The sequence below is a fragment of the Vulpes lagopus genome, chromosome 8, assembly GCF_018345385.1.
Source record: "Vulpes lagopus strain Blue_001 chromosome 8, ASM1834538v1, whole genome shotgun sequence".
Lineage (NCBI taxonomy): Eukaryota > Metazoa > Chordata > Mammalia > Carnivora > Canidae > Vulpes > Vulpes lagopus.
In genome coordinates, this window is record NC_054831.1 from 16439609 (window position 1) to 16457064 (window position 17456).

Here is a 17456-nt window from a genome sequence, read left to right on the forward strand (position 1 = left end):
TTATCAAGTTGATTTTTAATTTATTTATTTTTCAGTAGAAGCAAAAAATCTGGATTTGTGTGTATGTGCTCTTCCTTATGTTTAGATGTTAATTTTAAAAAGCAGGGCAGGGGGCACCTGGCAGATTCAATTGGTAGAGCATATGACCCTTGATCTCAGGGTCATGAGTTCAGGCCCCACACTGGGCATGGAGCCTACTTAAAAAAATAAAAAAAAAAGGGATGTCTGGGTGGCTCAGTGGTTGAGCATCTGCCTTTGGCTCAGGGCATGATCCTGGAGTCCTGGGATTGAGTCCCACATCGGGCTCCCTGCATGGAGCCTGCTTCTCCCTTTGCCTATGTCTCTGCCTCTATGTGTGTGTGTCTCTCTCATGAATAAATAAATAAAATCTTTAAAAAAATAAAATTTAAAATTACTAAACCCACAACCAGAGTTGTGAGTAAGTACTCTAGGGGCTAAAAAGCTACTTGTGTTTGATAGGTCCAGCCCATAGGCTCCCAGTGTGTTCTGTGTGACTTTGGAAGCTCTTTGATGTGATTGCTGGAATGTGTGTTCTCACAGAAGTCTTAATCTAACACTAATCTTGATTTGGAATAATATATTATTAATTTACTATTAATAGCTGTTCTTGCATAAAGGATTGGCACTTCATTTCACTTAAGTGCTACTTTTCTTTATTCAGACTTTGAAAGATCCTGTTTCCAGTGTTGGATCTCTTAAACAGATGGGTCAGGGATGCTTATATGAGATACACTGCTGGCAATGTCATTCTCTCTCCTAACCATAGAATTAGGAAGAGCCACTTACGGATTTGGCAATAGCTTCGTCTATTTGTGTTTGGCTCTGAATGCTTTCTTGTGGTATCTCAGTTTTGTGGCATGAATGTTAATAAGGTGCTTAACTTACTGAAGAGAGTGGTGGAAAGCATTATAGGGAATTGAAAGCAGCAACTAGGTAACCCTTGCAAATGTTCAAACCTACCTTTTTAGGCAACTTTAGGCAGAACGAAGTCAGGTAGTAAGGACTGGCTCTAGATATTTTGTGTACATATGCAAAGAAGCCCTGAACCCAACAAAGGTTCAAGGACCTATTTGGGGTTGGAACAATCTACCCTCTTTTTTCCTGTCCCCCTCTGCCTTAAAGGTACTATGACTTTGCAGGCTCTTACACTGCCCCCAGCTGGAACCCTGTCAGGATCCCCTGAGAATTCCAAAGCCTGACTTTTATGTACTTTATCTCCTCAAGGGGAAGATACAGATGGTTGTTTGCATCATCATGGGCACACGTGACGATCTCTATGGGGCTATTAAAAAGCTGTGCTGTGTGCAGGCTCCTGTGCCCTCACAGGTGAGTGGGAGCTGGGCAGGAGGCATGGATGGAAAGTCTAGCCTCCCTCGAGTCTTTGAAAAGAGGGATTCAGGTGTTCAGAAAAACTGAAGTAACTATTAGAAGCCATCATGTGTAACCCTTCCAGTGGAACATTCCCCTTATTAGAGTAGCCTGGTTAAGAGCAGATGCTCTTTATAAATGCTGCCTTCATGTTTCCAAATGAGTTACTTTGGCTGGTTCAAGTGCCTGAGCTGCTGGGCGGTCTCACATGATTGGGTTCTAAGAGTGTAGGCTTCACTCTAAAAGGGGAAAGCTGTTTTTCCTAAGTGGGTTTAAAATTTTTTTTATTCTGTATGAGATTCTTTTGAAAGTTTGTTTTTTTGGTGGTTCTTTTATTTTGATTTGTGTTTGTGGTGTGTGTGCGTGCGTGCAAATGTGCTTGCACACTCACACTTGTGCATTCCTGCATGGAAATCCTAGAATTAGAACTAGTTGTGCAAAGTGTATTATCTGCTAACTGGGGTTTCTTAAATGTTGTGTGTACATCAGGCTTCTTTTACATTGTCTGACAGGCTGATAGTGTCTTCTTTCCCCACACCCTTTTGTTATAGGTCATCAATGTCCGAACCATTGGTCAGCCAACCAGGCTTCGGAGTGTGGCCCAGAAAATTTTACTTCAGATTAATTGTAAATTAGGTGGTGAGCTCTGGGGAGTGGATATTCCTCTGGTGAGTGATGTGTCTTCATTCAATTTAGCTCTTCAGAGATTCCTACCTAGTTGTTTTCCTTATTTTCCGTATAGAGTTATCTATTTTCCATGCTTAGTAGTCTAAATGGTTCATGGCCTGATTTTGTAGAGCCCACGTACTGAGTATGGTTTTTATAACTTCAAATACCTGAAACCAATAAAAATAAGACTAATATTTCCTGACACATGAAAATTATATGAAATTCCACTTTCAGTGTCCTTAAATGAAGTTTTATTTGAATACAGCCATATTTCTTTACAGACTAGCGATGGCTGCTCTTTGTGCTGTTAATGACAAATGGAATTGAATAGTTCCTACAGAGACTGTGTGGTTCACAGAGCCCAACGATATTTACTGTGTAGTTCTTTACAGAAAAAGTGTGCTGATTCTATTCTAGATTTCCGACTTCTTCCTAGTGTTTAAAAAAAAAAAAGGTTGATTTTAGTCTTTCCTTTTCCCAGAATTTATTTTCGTGTTTTGCTTTTGAGGGGCAGATAATAAAAAGATGGGAGGATGGATTGCTTGTTTTTGTTTTCTAACCCAGAAACAATTAATGGTGATTGGGATGGATGTTTACCATGACCCTAGCCGAGGCATGCGCTCAGTGGTTGGCTTTGTTGCGAGCATCAATCTGTAAGTACTACTCATAATGCCGTTTTGTTTGGTTACCTCATTTTGATGCCTAATCTTACTACAAATTTAGCAAATACTTTTTGAATTTTTTGTTATAGAATAGTATACTTTACAAAAGTATGCTAAGCTCTTTTTTCCTTTATCTTTCTATTAGCTTATGTAATCTGTTTCCCAAATTTGTCAGATCTGTAAGTTTATTTCCCTGCTGTGGTATAATCTTCAGAATGGGGGCTGTATCTTAGTGGGGTTCCCTCTCACAGCAGTGAGGGATTTTTTGTTCTCATTGTAAAAACAAGGCATGTTCATACAGATACCTGCAGAAATTTAGAAAGTGAAAGTTCCTCATGAAAATCTTTTATTAACTACCACCAGAGGTTTAATGTATGTGTATATATACTTTCAGATTTTCATTTATATGCATAGAACACATATAGGTGGTGCATATATGTAAAAATGGTATGTTACTATTTATACTATTCCTCAACTCTTTTTATGTACTTAAATCGTATATTGCAGACATTTTCTATCAATACAAATAAATCTCAGGCAATTCTTTTTAACTGCTGCATGGAATTTATTGTTTGTTGGAGCACTGTTTAGTTCTCTGTTGGTGGATATCTAGGTGGTTAAATTTTTTCAGTTGGAAGCAGTTTTGTTGCAAAGACCACAATTGTGCCTATATTTTTATATTCTATGTATGACATATAAAAATACATATTATACGTGTAAAATATAAATATATATAAAACATATAATAAACAAAAACTTACATATAAATATGTATATAATATATATTATGTCACCATGTGTTTTTACCTGTAACATAAATACATTTACTAGGTATTTGTTGTTTTGGTGCATAGAGAAGCCTGTGTGTACTGACATTCAGACTGTAGACATTCCTCTATGAGTGTGTATTCATCTTTCTCTCTCTCTTACTGCCTTCTCCCCAGCACTCTCACAAAATGGTATTCACGAGTGGTATTCCAGATGCCTCATCAGGAGATTGTGGATAGCCTGAAGCTGTGTCTGGTGGGCTCCTTAAAAAAGTTTTACGAGGTGAGGAGAACAGATTTAAAGTTTCACGGTTTTTAAGGACTGCCTATCTGACCACTTGAAGAGGAAGTCTGATTTAGTGGGAGGGATCCCAAATTGAAGGTGTCTTCTAAACTGACTGAAAAGTTATTCATTGCTGAATAGGCAGCTCAAAGGGGCTGCTTTCAGGCTTCTGCTTGTATAGAGCAGCTTAAAAAGATAAATGCTTTGATTTTGCTTGGTAAGTAATGATTATTCCTAGATTGTCAGTCTGATGCCTGTAGACATAATCTTCATGCACTTATCAGGGAAGTGGGAGTAAATTTCAGCAATTAAAGCAGCTTATGAATTTACTCAGCTTTTTATGGCTATTATTAGGACTTTTCATTTTGGTTCAAGAGAAATGCCTCCCTGTAAATCACCCCTAGAACTCCCAGGAATGCTAACCATGGAGAATTGCTGTCATTAAACTGATAGTGGGTCTGGCACAATGAGCAAGCAAAATACTGGGTTTTACCTTGGCCATACATCAAAGGAAGTGCTGATAAGTGGCTTTCATTTCTTAGGGTCAGAGTTAGCCCTTTGCATGGAGATTAACAATAAGAAATTTAATAATTTTATATGGTTATAGCCAGTCACTAGAACTCCACCTTGTTTCTTTTCAGATGAATGTTTCCTACATTGTCTTTCAAATAGTTTAATATTCTTTCAGTATTTGAGATTATGTAAAAAAACAAAGTTGAATTTTGTCTCTGAGGAGATGTAAATACATATGCCACTTTGTAACCAAGTCCTACACACACACTACTTTGTCACCAAGCCCACCAGGGGCAGGAGGGAGTCATGAAACAGTTGTCCTTCATAGCCCTTGGAAGCAACCAACCCTGCCAACACCCTGATCTCAGACTTCTAGCCTCCAGCCCTGTGAAACAATGCATATCTGCTGTCGAAGCTACTCAGTTAGTGGTACTTTGTTATGGCAGCCCCAGTGAACAGATACTCAGTTCATCCCAGCTCTGGCACATGCAGTTGCAGCTCTGGTCTGAGAACCATTAAGAAAACAGAATGTTGAGGTAAGGTGGGGAAAACAAAAATATTGTTGCACCAGCATCTTTCTCCACCCCCTCTTCTCTAGATCTCCCAGAGCAGAGGAGAGAATCTCTGGGCCTTCCTCATGCTGTGTCAGTACACACTCATGGAAGCATGCAAGTCAACCCTTCATGCCTTTATTCCCTCCATTTTAGACAAAGTTTCAATTGTCCATTCTATTCTCTAACAAACTGTTCCTCTGGGAATGAAAATGTGTTCCTTGGTCTGAGGAATGTGAATTGGCAGTCCAAACTGGTGCAGTATCTTCTGTTTTCGGGGTTTTTTTTGTTTTTGTTTTTTTTTTTTAGCATTTGTATCTGCCAACAGGTATGCATAGCCCAGTCCACAATAGATGTCTGTTTATGTCAAAAAAACTATTTCTTGGGCAGCCTGGGTGGCTCAGTGGCTTAGCGCCACCTTCAGCCCAGGGTCCTGGAGATCTGGGATCGAGTCCCACGTTGGGCTCCCTGCAGGGAGCCTGCTTCTCCCTCTGCCTGTGTCTGTGCCTCTCTCTCTCTCTCTCTCTGTGTCTCTCATGAATAAATAAATAAAACCTTTTAAAAAACAAAAACTATTTCTTGCCTCTTGGAGCTACCATTGTCCGTCTAACTTGGCACGTATGTGCAGGGCCTTCCCCTCATGAGGGAAATCTACCCCAGAACCATCTGCATTCTTTGTATCCCCTCTTGTCAGAACAATGCTTGTTGGCATTTTGCACTTCAGAGAGTACAAGAGAAATGTCTAGATTAACCAACCCATTTCTTCATTCCTGTGGCTCCAATGTCCGCTCATTTCATGAACTCAGGTGTCACCTTAAGCAAGCGCACCAAAATAACCGCTTGCTAATTTTAACCTCTTTTTGATCCTGAAAGGAAGTAATTATTCCCCAAGTAATTATTCCCCATTCACACTTCCTGTACTTACTGATAATTGTCTACTTTTCTGTCTCTATGGATTTTTTTAAAAGATTTATTTACTTATTTATGATAGACAGAGAGAGAGAGAGAGAGAGAGAGAGAGAGGCAGAGAAACAGGCAGAGGGAGAAGCAGGCTCCATGCCGGGAGCCTGACGTGGGACTCGATCCCGGGACTCCAGGATCGCACCCTGGGCCAAAGGCAGGCGCCAAATTGCCGAGCCACCCAGGGATCCCCTGTCTCTATGGATTTACTGATTTTGGATACATTATGTGGAAGTAATCATAAAATATGTGACTGTGTTTGGCTTCTTTTATTTAGCATGTTTTTAGGGTTTATGCAAGTTGTAGTATATATTACTACTTTGTTCTTTTTTATGGATGAGTAATATTCCATTATCTGTTTATTCCACAATAGATTTATCCATTCATTATCGATGAACAATTGGACTTGTTCCTACGTTTTGACTATTCTGAATACTGCTGTAAATATGCCTGTATATGTATTTGAGTACCTATTTGCATTTCCTTTGGGTATATGTCTAGGAGTGAAATAGATGAGCTGTAAGGTAATTCTGTTTACTTTTTGAGGAGCCAGCAAACTGATTTCCTCAGTGGCTACACCATTTTCATTCCTACCAACAACATAACAGAGGTTCCATTTTCTCCAGTTCTTGCCAAGACTTTATTTTCCATTTTTAATTATAGCCACTGTGAAGTGGTATCTCATTGTGGTTTTAACTTACATTGCCTTAATAACCAATGACTTTGAACATCTTTTCATGTGCTTATTGTCCATTTGTATATCTTCTTTGAAGAAGTCCTTTCAAATATTTTCCTGATTTTTTTAAAGATTTATTTATTTATTCTTGAGAGATAGAGGGAGAGGCAGAGACACACACAGGCAGAGGGAGAAGCAGGCTCCTTGTAAGGGAGCCTGATGTGGGACTTGATCCTGACTCCAGGATCACACCGTGAGCCAAAGACAAACACTCAACCACTGAGCCACCGGGCGTCCCTATTTTCCTTATTTTTAAATTGAGTTTTCTTTTTGTTGAATTGTAAAGAGGTTTTAGGAGTTGTGGGGGTTTTGTTTTGTTTTGTTGTTTTACATATTTTGGGTGCAGAATGCTTGTCTGATAAATGATGTGCAGATATTTTGTTCCATTCTGTAGGATATCTTTTCTTTCTTCATAATGTTAATTTGATGCATAAAAATTTTAAATTTTTGTGAAGTCCTGTTTATCTGTTTTTGTTTCTTGTGCTTTTGGTGTCAAATCTAAGAATCTGTTGTCAACTCTGAGGTCATGAAGATTTACCCCTATGTTTTCTTGTAACAGTTTTCAGCTTTAGCTCTTGTATTTGGATCATTGATCCATTTTGAGTTACATTTTGTATATGGAGTGAGGTAGGAATCCATCTTTATTCTTTGGCACGTGTTTATCCACTTATCCCTGCATTACTTGTTGAGGACTGTATTCTTTCTCCATAGAATAGTTTTGGCATCCTTGTTAAAAATCAATTGGGCATAGATGTTTATTTCATAGGGTTTATTTCTGAACCCTAAATTCTATTCTGTTGGTCTAAATATCATTTTTAATTTATTAATTTATTAATTTAAATTTAACATACAGTGTATTGTTAGTTTCAGAGGTAGAATTCAGTGATTTGTCAGTCTTCTGTAACACCCAGTGCTCACGACATTGTATGCCCTCCTGAATGTCCATTACCCGGTTATCCCACCCCCACCCCTCCATAAATGTCATTTTTCATGTCAGTATAAGACTTTTGGTTACTGTTTCTTTTTAGTTAGTTGTGAAGTTGGAAAGTGTGAGTCTTCCAGATTTGTTTTATTTTTTGAATATTTTTTTAATTTCAACTGTTCAGGCCCCTTAGAATTTCATGTGAAATTTCCATTTCTGGGGGAAAAAAAGCCATTGGAATTTTGATAGGGATTGCATTGAATTTGTACAGTGCCTTGCAAGTATTGCCATCTTAATAATACTTAGTCCTATATAGACAGGATATTTTTTCCATTTGTTTAGGTCTTTAGTTGTTTTCAGCAACATTTTATAGTTTCCATATATAAGTATTTTACCTCTCTGATTAAATTTATTTCTAGGAATTTTATTGTTTTGGATGCTATTGTAATTGTTTTCTTAATTTCATTTTTGAATTGTCCATTGCTTGTGTACATAACTGGTTTTTATGCATTAATCTTTAACCTTAACCACTTTTTTGAATTAGGCTTAGGGCTTTTTCTATTTTAAAAAAATTCTTGATATTTTCTATTTGTGGAATCAGATGATCTCCAGAGATAGTTATACTTCTTTCTTTCCAATTTGAATGCCTTTCTTTTTTTTTAAAGATTTTATTTATTCATTTTAGAGAGAGAGTGAGTGTGCATGAGCAGGGGAAGGGAGGGTGGGAGCGAGGGGAAAAGGGAGAGAATCCCAAGCCAACTCCATGCCAAGTGTGGAGCTCACTGCAGGGCTGCATTCCATGACCCTAAGGTCATGACTCAAGCCAAAACCAAGAGTCAGATACTTAAGTGACTGAGCCAATCACCTCCAATTTGGATGTCTTTTATTTCTTTTTCTTGCACAGTTGCTGTAGTTGGAATTTCAGTTACAATGTTGATAGCAATGGTGAAAATGGGCATCCTATTTTATTCCTGATGTTTATAGGGAATAATTTTAAGTCTTTCACTATTGAGTATAGGTTAGCTGTGAGTTTTCCATAAACTTGATTGATAATGTTAAGGAAGTTTCCTTCTATTCCTAATTTGACGAGAATTTTTTCTTTTTTCTTTTTTTTTTTTTGACATGTGATGAACATTTTTATGTTGAAAGTGTGTTGGATTTTATCAGATGCTTTTTCTGCATGTTAATGTATAACAATCTTATTCACATTAATACCGAATTGATTTCAGTAGTATACAAAAACTTTGTTCATACACAGTTCTGTTCTTTCCCTCTTTTTTTTTTTTATAAAGATTTTATTTATTTGTGAGATAGAGCATAAACATACACACACAGAGAGAAGCAGGCTTCCTGCTTATCAGGGAGCCCTAGGTGGGGCTTGATCCCAGGATCCTGAGATCATGACCTGAGCGGAAGGCAGACACTTAATCAAATGGGCCATACAGGTGCCCCTCTCTTACTCTTTTTGTGTGGTGCTAATTCTGTATTAGGGTTCTCCAGAGAAACAGAATCAGGAGCCTGCATGCGCACACATGCATGCACATGCACACGAAGAAAGAGATTTGTTCATTTTAAGGAATTGGCTCACATAATTTATGGAGGCTGTCAAGTCCAAAATCTTCAGAGTGGGCCAGCAGGCTGGAGACCCAGGGAATAGCTGATGTTGCAAATCAAATTTGAGTTTATCCTACTTTGTATTCTTTAGGCTTCTTGGAGATTCAGTTGAATTTTTTACCAGGTTTGGTAATTTTAGGTCCACTATTTCTTCAGATGACCTTTTTGACCCTTTCTGACTCACCTTTCCTACTGAGACTCCAATTATTTGTATTTGGTATGTTAGATGGCATCTTAGTCTCCAGAAACTGTGTTTATTTTTCTTCTTTTTCCCTCCTCTTTCTCATACTGGATAATCTCAGTGGACTTATCTCCTAGTTCATGTATTATTTCTTCTGCCTCATCAGATCTACTGTTAAGCCCCTCTAGTGGAAATTGTCATTTCAGTTGTTATATTTTCTGACTTCCAAATTTTTGCCTTTTTCTCACTTATAACTTGCATCTTTATTGATAGTTTATTTGGTGAGACACTTTCTATACTTAATGTCTTTTTTTTTTTTTCTTAATGTCTTTAGATGTGGTTTTCTTTAGTTTTTTAAACAGTAATTAAAATACTGATTTAAAGTCCGTGTTCAGTAAAGCCATCAGCTGGATTTAACCTAGGCAGTTTCTATTGACTACTTTTTTTTTTATCATGTGAATGGGCCATATTTTACTATTTCTTGACATGTCTCATTTTTTATTGGAAACTAGACATTTTTCATATATGTGGCAACTCTGCAAATTAGATCTCCACTCCCAGGAATTGCTGTTATTATTTTTTATTTGATGGCTTTTCTGCCTGATTTACAATCTCTGTAATCTAGATTATGTGTAGCACTGAAAATTTCCCTTGGTTAGTTTAGTGATCAGTTAATGTCTAGACATACACTTCTTTAAATGCCTGGAACCTGTTCTGCCCTCCCCTCCCCCGCCCCATAATGTAGTGACTGCTACATTATTACCATAGTAGTGAGGCTATAGATGCTACTGCAGAGAAAGGAGGATGTGAGTAGAACAAGTTAAAATACCACAAAGCTTGTGAGATTCAGCCTTTATTTTATTTATTTTATTTTTTTTATTCAGCCGGTTTAACTGAACAAATGCTCTTCAGATTGTTGCAAACCTCTGGCTAGTATCCACAATTCCAGAAAGTTTGATTTTGACCAGTTTTGCAGTGTACTCGTTGCTTTTATGGAGGAGATTTTTCAAGGTCCCTTTTTTCCCATTCAGTAAGTATATTCTAAGGAGTGCTTTTGACAGTCCTGCAGTTTTCCAGGTGGACAATAATTAGAGTCTAGAACCCACTAAGTGTAGATGCCCCACTAAGTGTAGACCCTAGGAAACCTCCAACATTTTGGGTTGGTGCCCTAAGGGGTTACATTGTAGGAATAAGCGTGAGTGAGTAGTATATAACCATTAGAGCAAACTGTGGCTTATCTTTGAATTTTTTCTATCCCTGAAATCAAATACAATGACCCCGAATGCTTACATTCCTGAGTTTCTCATAATGCTAATACTCCAGACTCTTGGAAAAAGTAAACATAAATCTTCTCTGTATTAAAACCTCATTCCAGGCTTCCCCTCATTTCTATTAACAGTATTATAAATGCTGTGTTTGGCATGCAATTTCTAGAAAGCAGTACATGTAGATTATATATACACACCTACATGTCTACCCATCTGTGTGTCTGTAGGTAGGTATATTACATACATACATACATGGACCTACATATGTGCTTATATATAAACATGTATATAAAATACACCTAAGTTTAACTGAAGAAAAGTTAATGAAGAAAAACATAAGAAAGGCTAGATACAAAAGGACAGAAACCCTACAGGCGTATTCTAATTCTGAAAGCAGTAGCTAAAAGTTGAAAAGCTTTAGGACATTTGAAAGTCTTTAAGGATCAAAAACTGGAGGCCAGGGCTCCTAAATCAGTGGTGGTCCCTAGTATACTTCCCCACTCCTTGAGTTGTGAATCTAAAGGGCTACAGAGTTGGAGTAAAGAACTATAGGTAGACTGAATCATGTCAGTCCCTGAATATGAATTAGTTAATTAATTTATTTATTAAATTTTATTTAAATTCAATTTTCCAGCATAGAGTATAACACCCAGTGCTCATCTCATCACCTAAATATGAATTTAGGTGAACTCAACTGCTACTTGCCAGAGCAAATACAAATTCGCTGAAGGAAGGTAACATTATGTTAGGCATCAAAATGTTTCCACAATGCTTACCAATCAATCAATAATAACTAATAACACAAAGAAAATGAAGGGACTAAAAATAGGAAAAAAAATAGATGCTTGATCCTGATCCTTATAAGACTCAGATAATTGAGCAATCAGATACAATTTTAAATAGCTACACTTGGGGTGCCTGGGTGGTTCAGTCAGTTAAGCATTGGTCTCTTGATTTCAGCTCAGGTCATGATCTCAGGGTTGTGAGATCAAGCGATGTGTCAGGCTCTGTGCTGGGGCATGGAGCCTGCTTAAGATTCTCTCTCCTCCTCTCCCCATCAATCTCTCTAAGCCCCTCTTTAAAAAAATAAAATCTTAAAAAAAAATAGCTACACTTACTGTATTCAACGAGGTAAAATACAACAGTAAGAATTTTAGCAAAGAATTGGGAACTATGAGAAAAAAAGTTGGAATTTCTAGAACTGAAATTTCTGCCAAATAAAATTAAATACAAAAAGGATGGGTGTATTAGGTTGCTAGGACTGCCATAGCAATGTACTATAGACTGGGTAGATTAACAAAGACTTATTTTTTCACAGTTCTGGAGGATGGGAAGTCCAAGATTAGGGTGCTGGCAGGGCTGGATTCTCCTGAGGCCTCTCATCTTTTCTTGTAGATGACTGTCTTCTCTCAGTCACATGGTCTTATCCTGTGTGTATCTGTGTCTTAATATCCTTTTCTTACAAAGACACAAGTCATATTTAATTAGAGCCTACCCCAGTGATCTCATTTAAACTTAATAATCTAGTTTTAAAGGCTCTATCTCCAAATACAACCCCACTCCAGGGTACTAGGGGTTAGGACTTCAATGTACAAATTTTGGGGAAACACATCTCCATGCAAAAAAAACTGGGTAATGGTAGTTTAGACTTAATTGAGGAAGTAAAAAGTCAACTGAGAGATAAGGAAAAAAAACCGGAAACATTGAGATACAAAGTTATGGGAGATACGGGGTTATAATACATGCATACATGGCCCAGAAGGAAGTTAAAGAGGGTATAGAACAGAAGAAATATCTGAAAAGACAATGGTAAAGAATATTCCGAAGGTGACAGAAAACAACAGAGCAATAGATACAAGGTGTCTGAAAGATCCCAAGTAGAATATATAAAAAGAAAAGTACACTTAGGTATATTACAGTAAAACTGTTGAAAGACAAATATGCATATGCGATGCACATGCACACAGGTTAAGACCAGTCTCAAAGGAAAAGAAAAAAGTTACCTTAAAAAGGCAACAAATGTACTAATAGCTAACTTGTCAAAAAGTGTAAGCCACAAGGTGATTAAAAGGGCACCTGGCTGGCTCAGTCAGTGGAGAATGGGACACTTGACCTCAGGGTTGTGAGTTTGAGCCTCACGTTGGGTGCAGAGATTACTTAAAAAAATACAGTTTTTAAAAGAGAAAAGAAAACTGCCTATGTAGAATCTAGTATTCATGAAAAATAACTTCTAATAAGGTGAAATAAAGATACCCTATGGCAAACAAAAAATTGAGAGACTTTGTCTCTGGGAAACTCACATTGAAGGAAGATACTAAATGACATTCTTCACCTAGAAGGAAAATTATCCTAGAGAGAAGCTTAGATGTGGTTATGGCATAAAAGTGGCAAATATGGGATAAATTTGAATGAATACATACTACCTAAAATACTGTAATTCCTTCGGGACCTGAGTGGCTCAGTCAGTTAAACATCTGCTTTTGGCTCAGGTCATGATCCCAGGGTCCTAGAATAGAGCCCCACATCTGGCTCCCCGCTCAGCAGGGAAATCTGCTTCTCCCTCTCCCCCTGCTTGCTCCTCTCCCTGCCCTCTCTCATGCTTTCTATCAAATAAATAAATAAAATCTTTAATAAAATAAAATAATACAATTCCTGAATGGGTATATATTAGTGTGTGTTGGTATATTTAAGTTTCAAATTAATGAAAATAGTACATAAGGAGGAAGTAATTGAAATTCTAATGCTGTTAGTTTCCTGAATTATTATTATTATAGTTTCTTGAATTACTGAGTAAAAGTTGAAAGTACTTATATTACACTTAGATTAACTAGATTTATGTTATAATTTCTAGATTAGACACTAATAAAAGAATATAGAACTATCAAGAGAAAATTATTTATTTTTAAACTTTTATTTACTTGAGAGAGTATGTGCACAAGCAGCAGGAAGAGCAAGCAGAGGCAGAGGGAGAAGCAGGCTCCCCATCAAGCAGGGAGCCCAAAGAGAGGCTCATGACCTGAGCAAAAGTCAGATGCCAACTGACTGAGCCACCCCAGGCACCCTACAAAAAAAATTAAGATTTGTTTATTTACAAGAGACACACAGAGAGAGATAGGCAGAGACATAGGCAGAGGGAGAAGCAGGCTCCTTGCAGGGAGCCTGATGTGAGACTTGATCCCGGATCCTGGGATCACTCTCTGAGCCAAAGGCAGATGCACAACCACTGAGCCACCAAGATGTCCAATCACAAAAAAAAAATTTTTTAAGATTTTATTTATTCATGGGAGACACACACAGAGAGAGGCAGAGACACAGGCAGAGGGAGAAGCAGGGTCCATGCAGGGAGCCTGACGTGGGACTCGATCCCTAGTCTCCAGGATCAGGACCTGGGCTGAAGGCGGCACTAAATCGCTGAGCAACCAGGGCTGCCCACAAAAAAATTTTTAAAAAGGAAGAAAGATGGATGTCTAGATGGCTCAGCGGTTGAGTGTTTGCCTTTGACTCAGGGCATGATCCTGGAGTTCTAGGATAAAGTCCCACAACAAGCTTCCTGCATGGATCCTGCTTCTCTCTCTGCCTGTGTCTCTGCCTGTCTCTAACGAATAAATAAATCTTTTTTTTAAAAAGGAAGAAAGAAAAAAAAAAAGTGAAATAGCAGAGACAAATAGCATCCAATACTTGAATTTTGAAAATGTTATACCATGTGAAAGAAACCAGTCACAAAAGACTATAGATCCCATTCATAAAAAATGTGCAGGAGAGGGAAATCTAGAGACAGAAGGTAGGCAGGCCAGTGGTTGTTTAGGGCTGAGATTCAGAAAGGATGGAAAGGTGGGTAGGGTGGTGATATTGTACATACCTATGTATATACTAAAAACATATATACAATTTAGATTGGTGAATTGTATGTATAGTCTGTGAATTATATATCAGTAACAAGATATTTTTTAAAAATTTAAGAACCATATAGAGGGGGATCCCTGGGTGGCGCAGCAGTTTTGCGCCTGCCTTTGGCCCAGGGCGCGATCCTGGAGACCCGGGATCGAATTCCATGTCGGGCTCCCGGTGCATGGAGCCTGCTTCTCCCTCTGCCTGTGTCTCTGCCTCTCTCTCTCTCTCTGTGACTATCATAAATTAAAAAAAAAAAAAAAAAAAAAACCATATAGAGGGTGGCCCCAGGGGCGCAGTGGCTTAGCGCCACCTGCAGCCTGAGGTGTGATCCTGGAGACCCGGGATCGAGTCCCACATCGGGCTCCCTGCATGGAGCCTGCTTCTCTCTCTGCCTGAGTCTCTGCCTCTCTTTCTCTCTGTGTCTCTCATGAATAAATAAATAAAATCTTAAAAAATATATAGAAATTATGGAGTTGTAAAATACAGTAAATGAAAATTTTACTAGAGGAGATTAATACCAGATTTGAGTAGGCAGAAGAAATAACCAGCAATCTTGAAGATAGGTCAATTGAGATTATCCAGTGTGAGCAAAAGGAAGAAAAAGGAATGAAGAAAATGAAAAGAGATTCAGAGATCTGTGGGGCACCATTAATCATGCCAACATAAACATAATGTGATTCTTAGAAGGGACTAAAGATAGAGAATGGAGAAGAAAGAACATTGGAAGGAGCAATAGCCCCAAATTCTTAAATTTGATGAAAATCAGTAGCAAACTTACCCAAGAAGCCCAGTGAATACTAAGTAGTAGAAGCTCAAAGATATTCATACCTAGACACATCACAGTAAAAGTAACTGAAAGACAAAGCATCTTGAAAGCATCAAGAGAAAAACACTTATTTTTTTTTAAAGATTTTATTTATTCATGAAAGAGAGAGGGAGAAGCAGGCTCCATGCAGGGAGACCGATGTGGGACTCAATCCTCGGACTCCAGGATCACGCCCTGGGCCAAAGGCAGGCGCTCAACCACTGAGCCACCCAGGCGTCCTGAGAAAACCACTTACTATATGTTCAGTGTGTCTTCAGTAAGATTAAGACCTGACCTCTCATCAGTGTCATGGAGCCAGAAGGCATTGGGAGGATATATTCAAAATAATGAATGAAAAGTGTTGAATAAGAATTCAGTATCTAGAAAAACTATTTTAAAATGAGAGAAATCTTGACAATATTAAGCTCAGTGAAAGCAGCTGAATGTAAAAAAGCCACATTTTATATTCTTCTACTTCAGTGAATTATCCAGAATATGTAAATCATAGAGACATTAAATGATTGGTTTCCAGAGAGTGAGGATGTGGACAAGAATGGGGAATAATTGCTAATGATTGCAGGGTTCTTTTGGGGTGATGAAAATATTAAGGAATTAGTGTTAGGGCATAGCTTGGTGAATATATTACAAGTCACTAAATTATACAGTTTCAAAATAGAGAATTTTATGATATGTGATTTATGTCAAATATTTTTAAATGAAGGAGAGTGAATCATTGAGCTCTATCTCTGAAAATGATAATACACTATATATTGAGTTTAAATTTTAAAAATAAAGGGAAAAATAGATAAAACAACCCAATCAAAAAATGAAGAAATTAAGACAATTTCAGATAAACGAAAGCTGGCATAATCTGTCATTGGCAGACCTATCCTACAAGAGATACTAAAGGTAGTCCTTCATGTGGAAATGAAGTAACACTAGATAGTAATTTGTGTCCACATGAAGAAGTAAGTAGCACCAGAAAAGGTAACTGGAAAAGGTAACCAGAAAAAGTAACCAGAAAAGATAAAAGAGAGCAAAAATGTATTTTTGTCACTTTTTCTTGACTCTATGATTTAAGAAACAACTGCATAAAGCAGTAGATGTAAATCTTTTTTAAAAATCTTTTAGTAGATGTAAATCTGAGTAGATGTGTATACAATGTATCAAGATATAATGTGACAGTAAAGGCACAAAGTAGAAGGGAGGGTATAAAGTAATATACAAGTGGAGTTTTTTAATATTATTAAAATTAATGTTGTATTAACCAAATGACATTGTTCCAAGTTAATATGTTAATTGTAATCTCTAGGGAAAACACTAAGAAAAGAACTCTGAAAAATAAAACAAAGGGAACAACAATGAAATTAAAATGGTAACTAGAAAATATCTATTTAATAGAAAATAAGGCCGTTGTGGAAGAATAGAAGGAGAAAAGTGATAGAAAGCATGTAGAAAGCAGTGAAATAGCACATGTAGATTTTACCGTATTAGTAATTACCTTTATTATAATGAAGGACTAAACATTCCATTTAAAAGATAGAAATTAGAGAATGGATTAAGTGAAAAATCCATGGTTATGATTTCTGCAATAGATGCATTTTAGTGTCAAAGACACAGTGAGTTTGAAAGTAAAAGGATAGAACAAGATTATATATTATACAAATAGTAACCAAAACAGAAATGGAGTGGCTGTACGGCTATTAGAATAGACTTTAAGGGGATCCCTGGGTGGCTCAGCGGTTTGGCGCCTGCCTTTGGCCCAGGGCGCGGTCCTGGAGTCCTGGGATCGAGTTCCATGTCGGGCTCCCGGCATGGAGCCTGCTTCTCCCTCCTCCTGTGTCTCTGCCCCTCTCTCTCTCTCTATCATAAATAAATAAATAAATAAATAAATAAATAAATAAATAAATAAATCTTTAAAAAAAAGAATAGACTTTAAGATAACAGTTGTTATTAAAGACAAGGACATTTTATAATGGCAAAAGTGTCAATCCATGAGGAAGACCTAAAATATAAATATATGTGAACCTGATCCAAAATAGACTCCCCCAAATACATGAAACTAAGACATAATTAAAGGCAGAAATAAAAAATTCAACAGTAATAGAGACTTCAAAACTCTACTTTTAATAATGGATAAAACAATCAGAAATAAGATTAACAAGGAAACAATACTTGAACAATAGTATGATCCAACTAAATGCAACAGATATCTATAGAACACTCCATCAACAGAATACACATT

General features: G+C 37.4%; 1 protein-coding gene across 2 annotated transcripts in view; it reads left to right on the plus strand.

The window, feature by feature from the left end:
• PIWIL2 (piwi like RNA-mediated gene silencing 2) overlaps positions 1 to 17456 on the plus strand; it is a 77454-nt gene that overhangs the window by 31083 nt on the left and 28915 nt on the right. For both annotated transcript variants that reach the window (XM_041767052.1, XM_041767053.1), the window contains exons 16-19: positions 1246 to 1347; positions 1941 to 2057; positions 2623 to 2711; positions 3665 to 3770. In XM_041767052.1, the coding sequence (XP_041622986.1) occupies positions 1246 to 1347; positions 1941 to 2057; positions 2623 to 2711; positions 3665 to 3770 (414 nt within the window). The remainder of the gene's footprint in view (positions 1 to 1245; positions 1348 to 1940; positions 2058 to 2622; positions 2712 to 3664; positions 3771 to 17456) is intronic.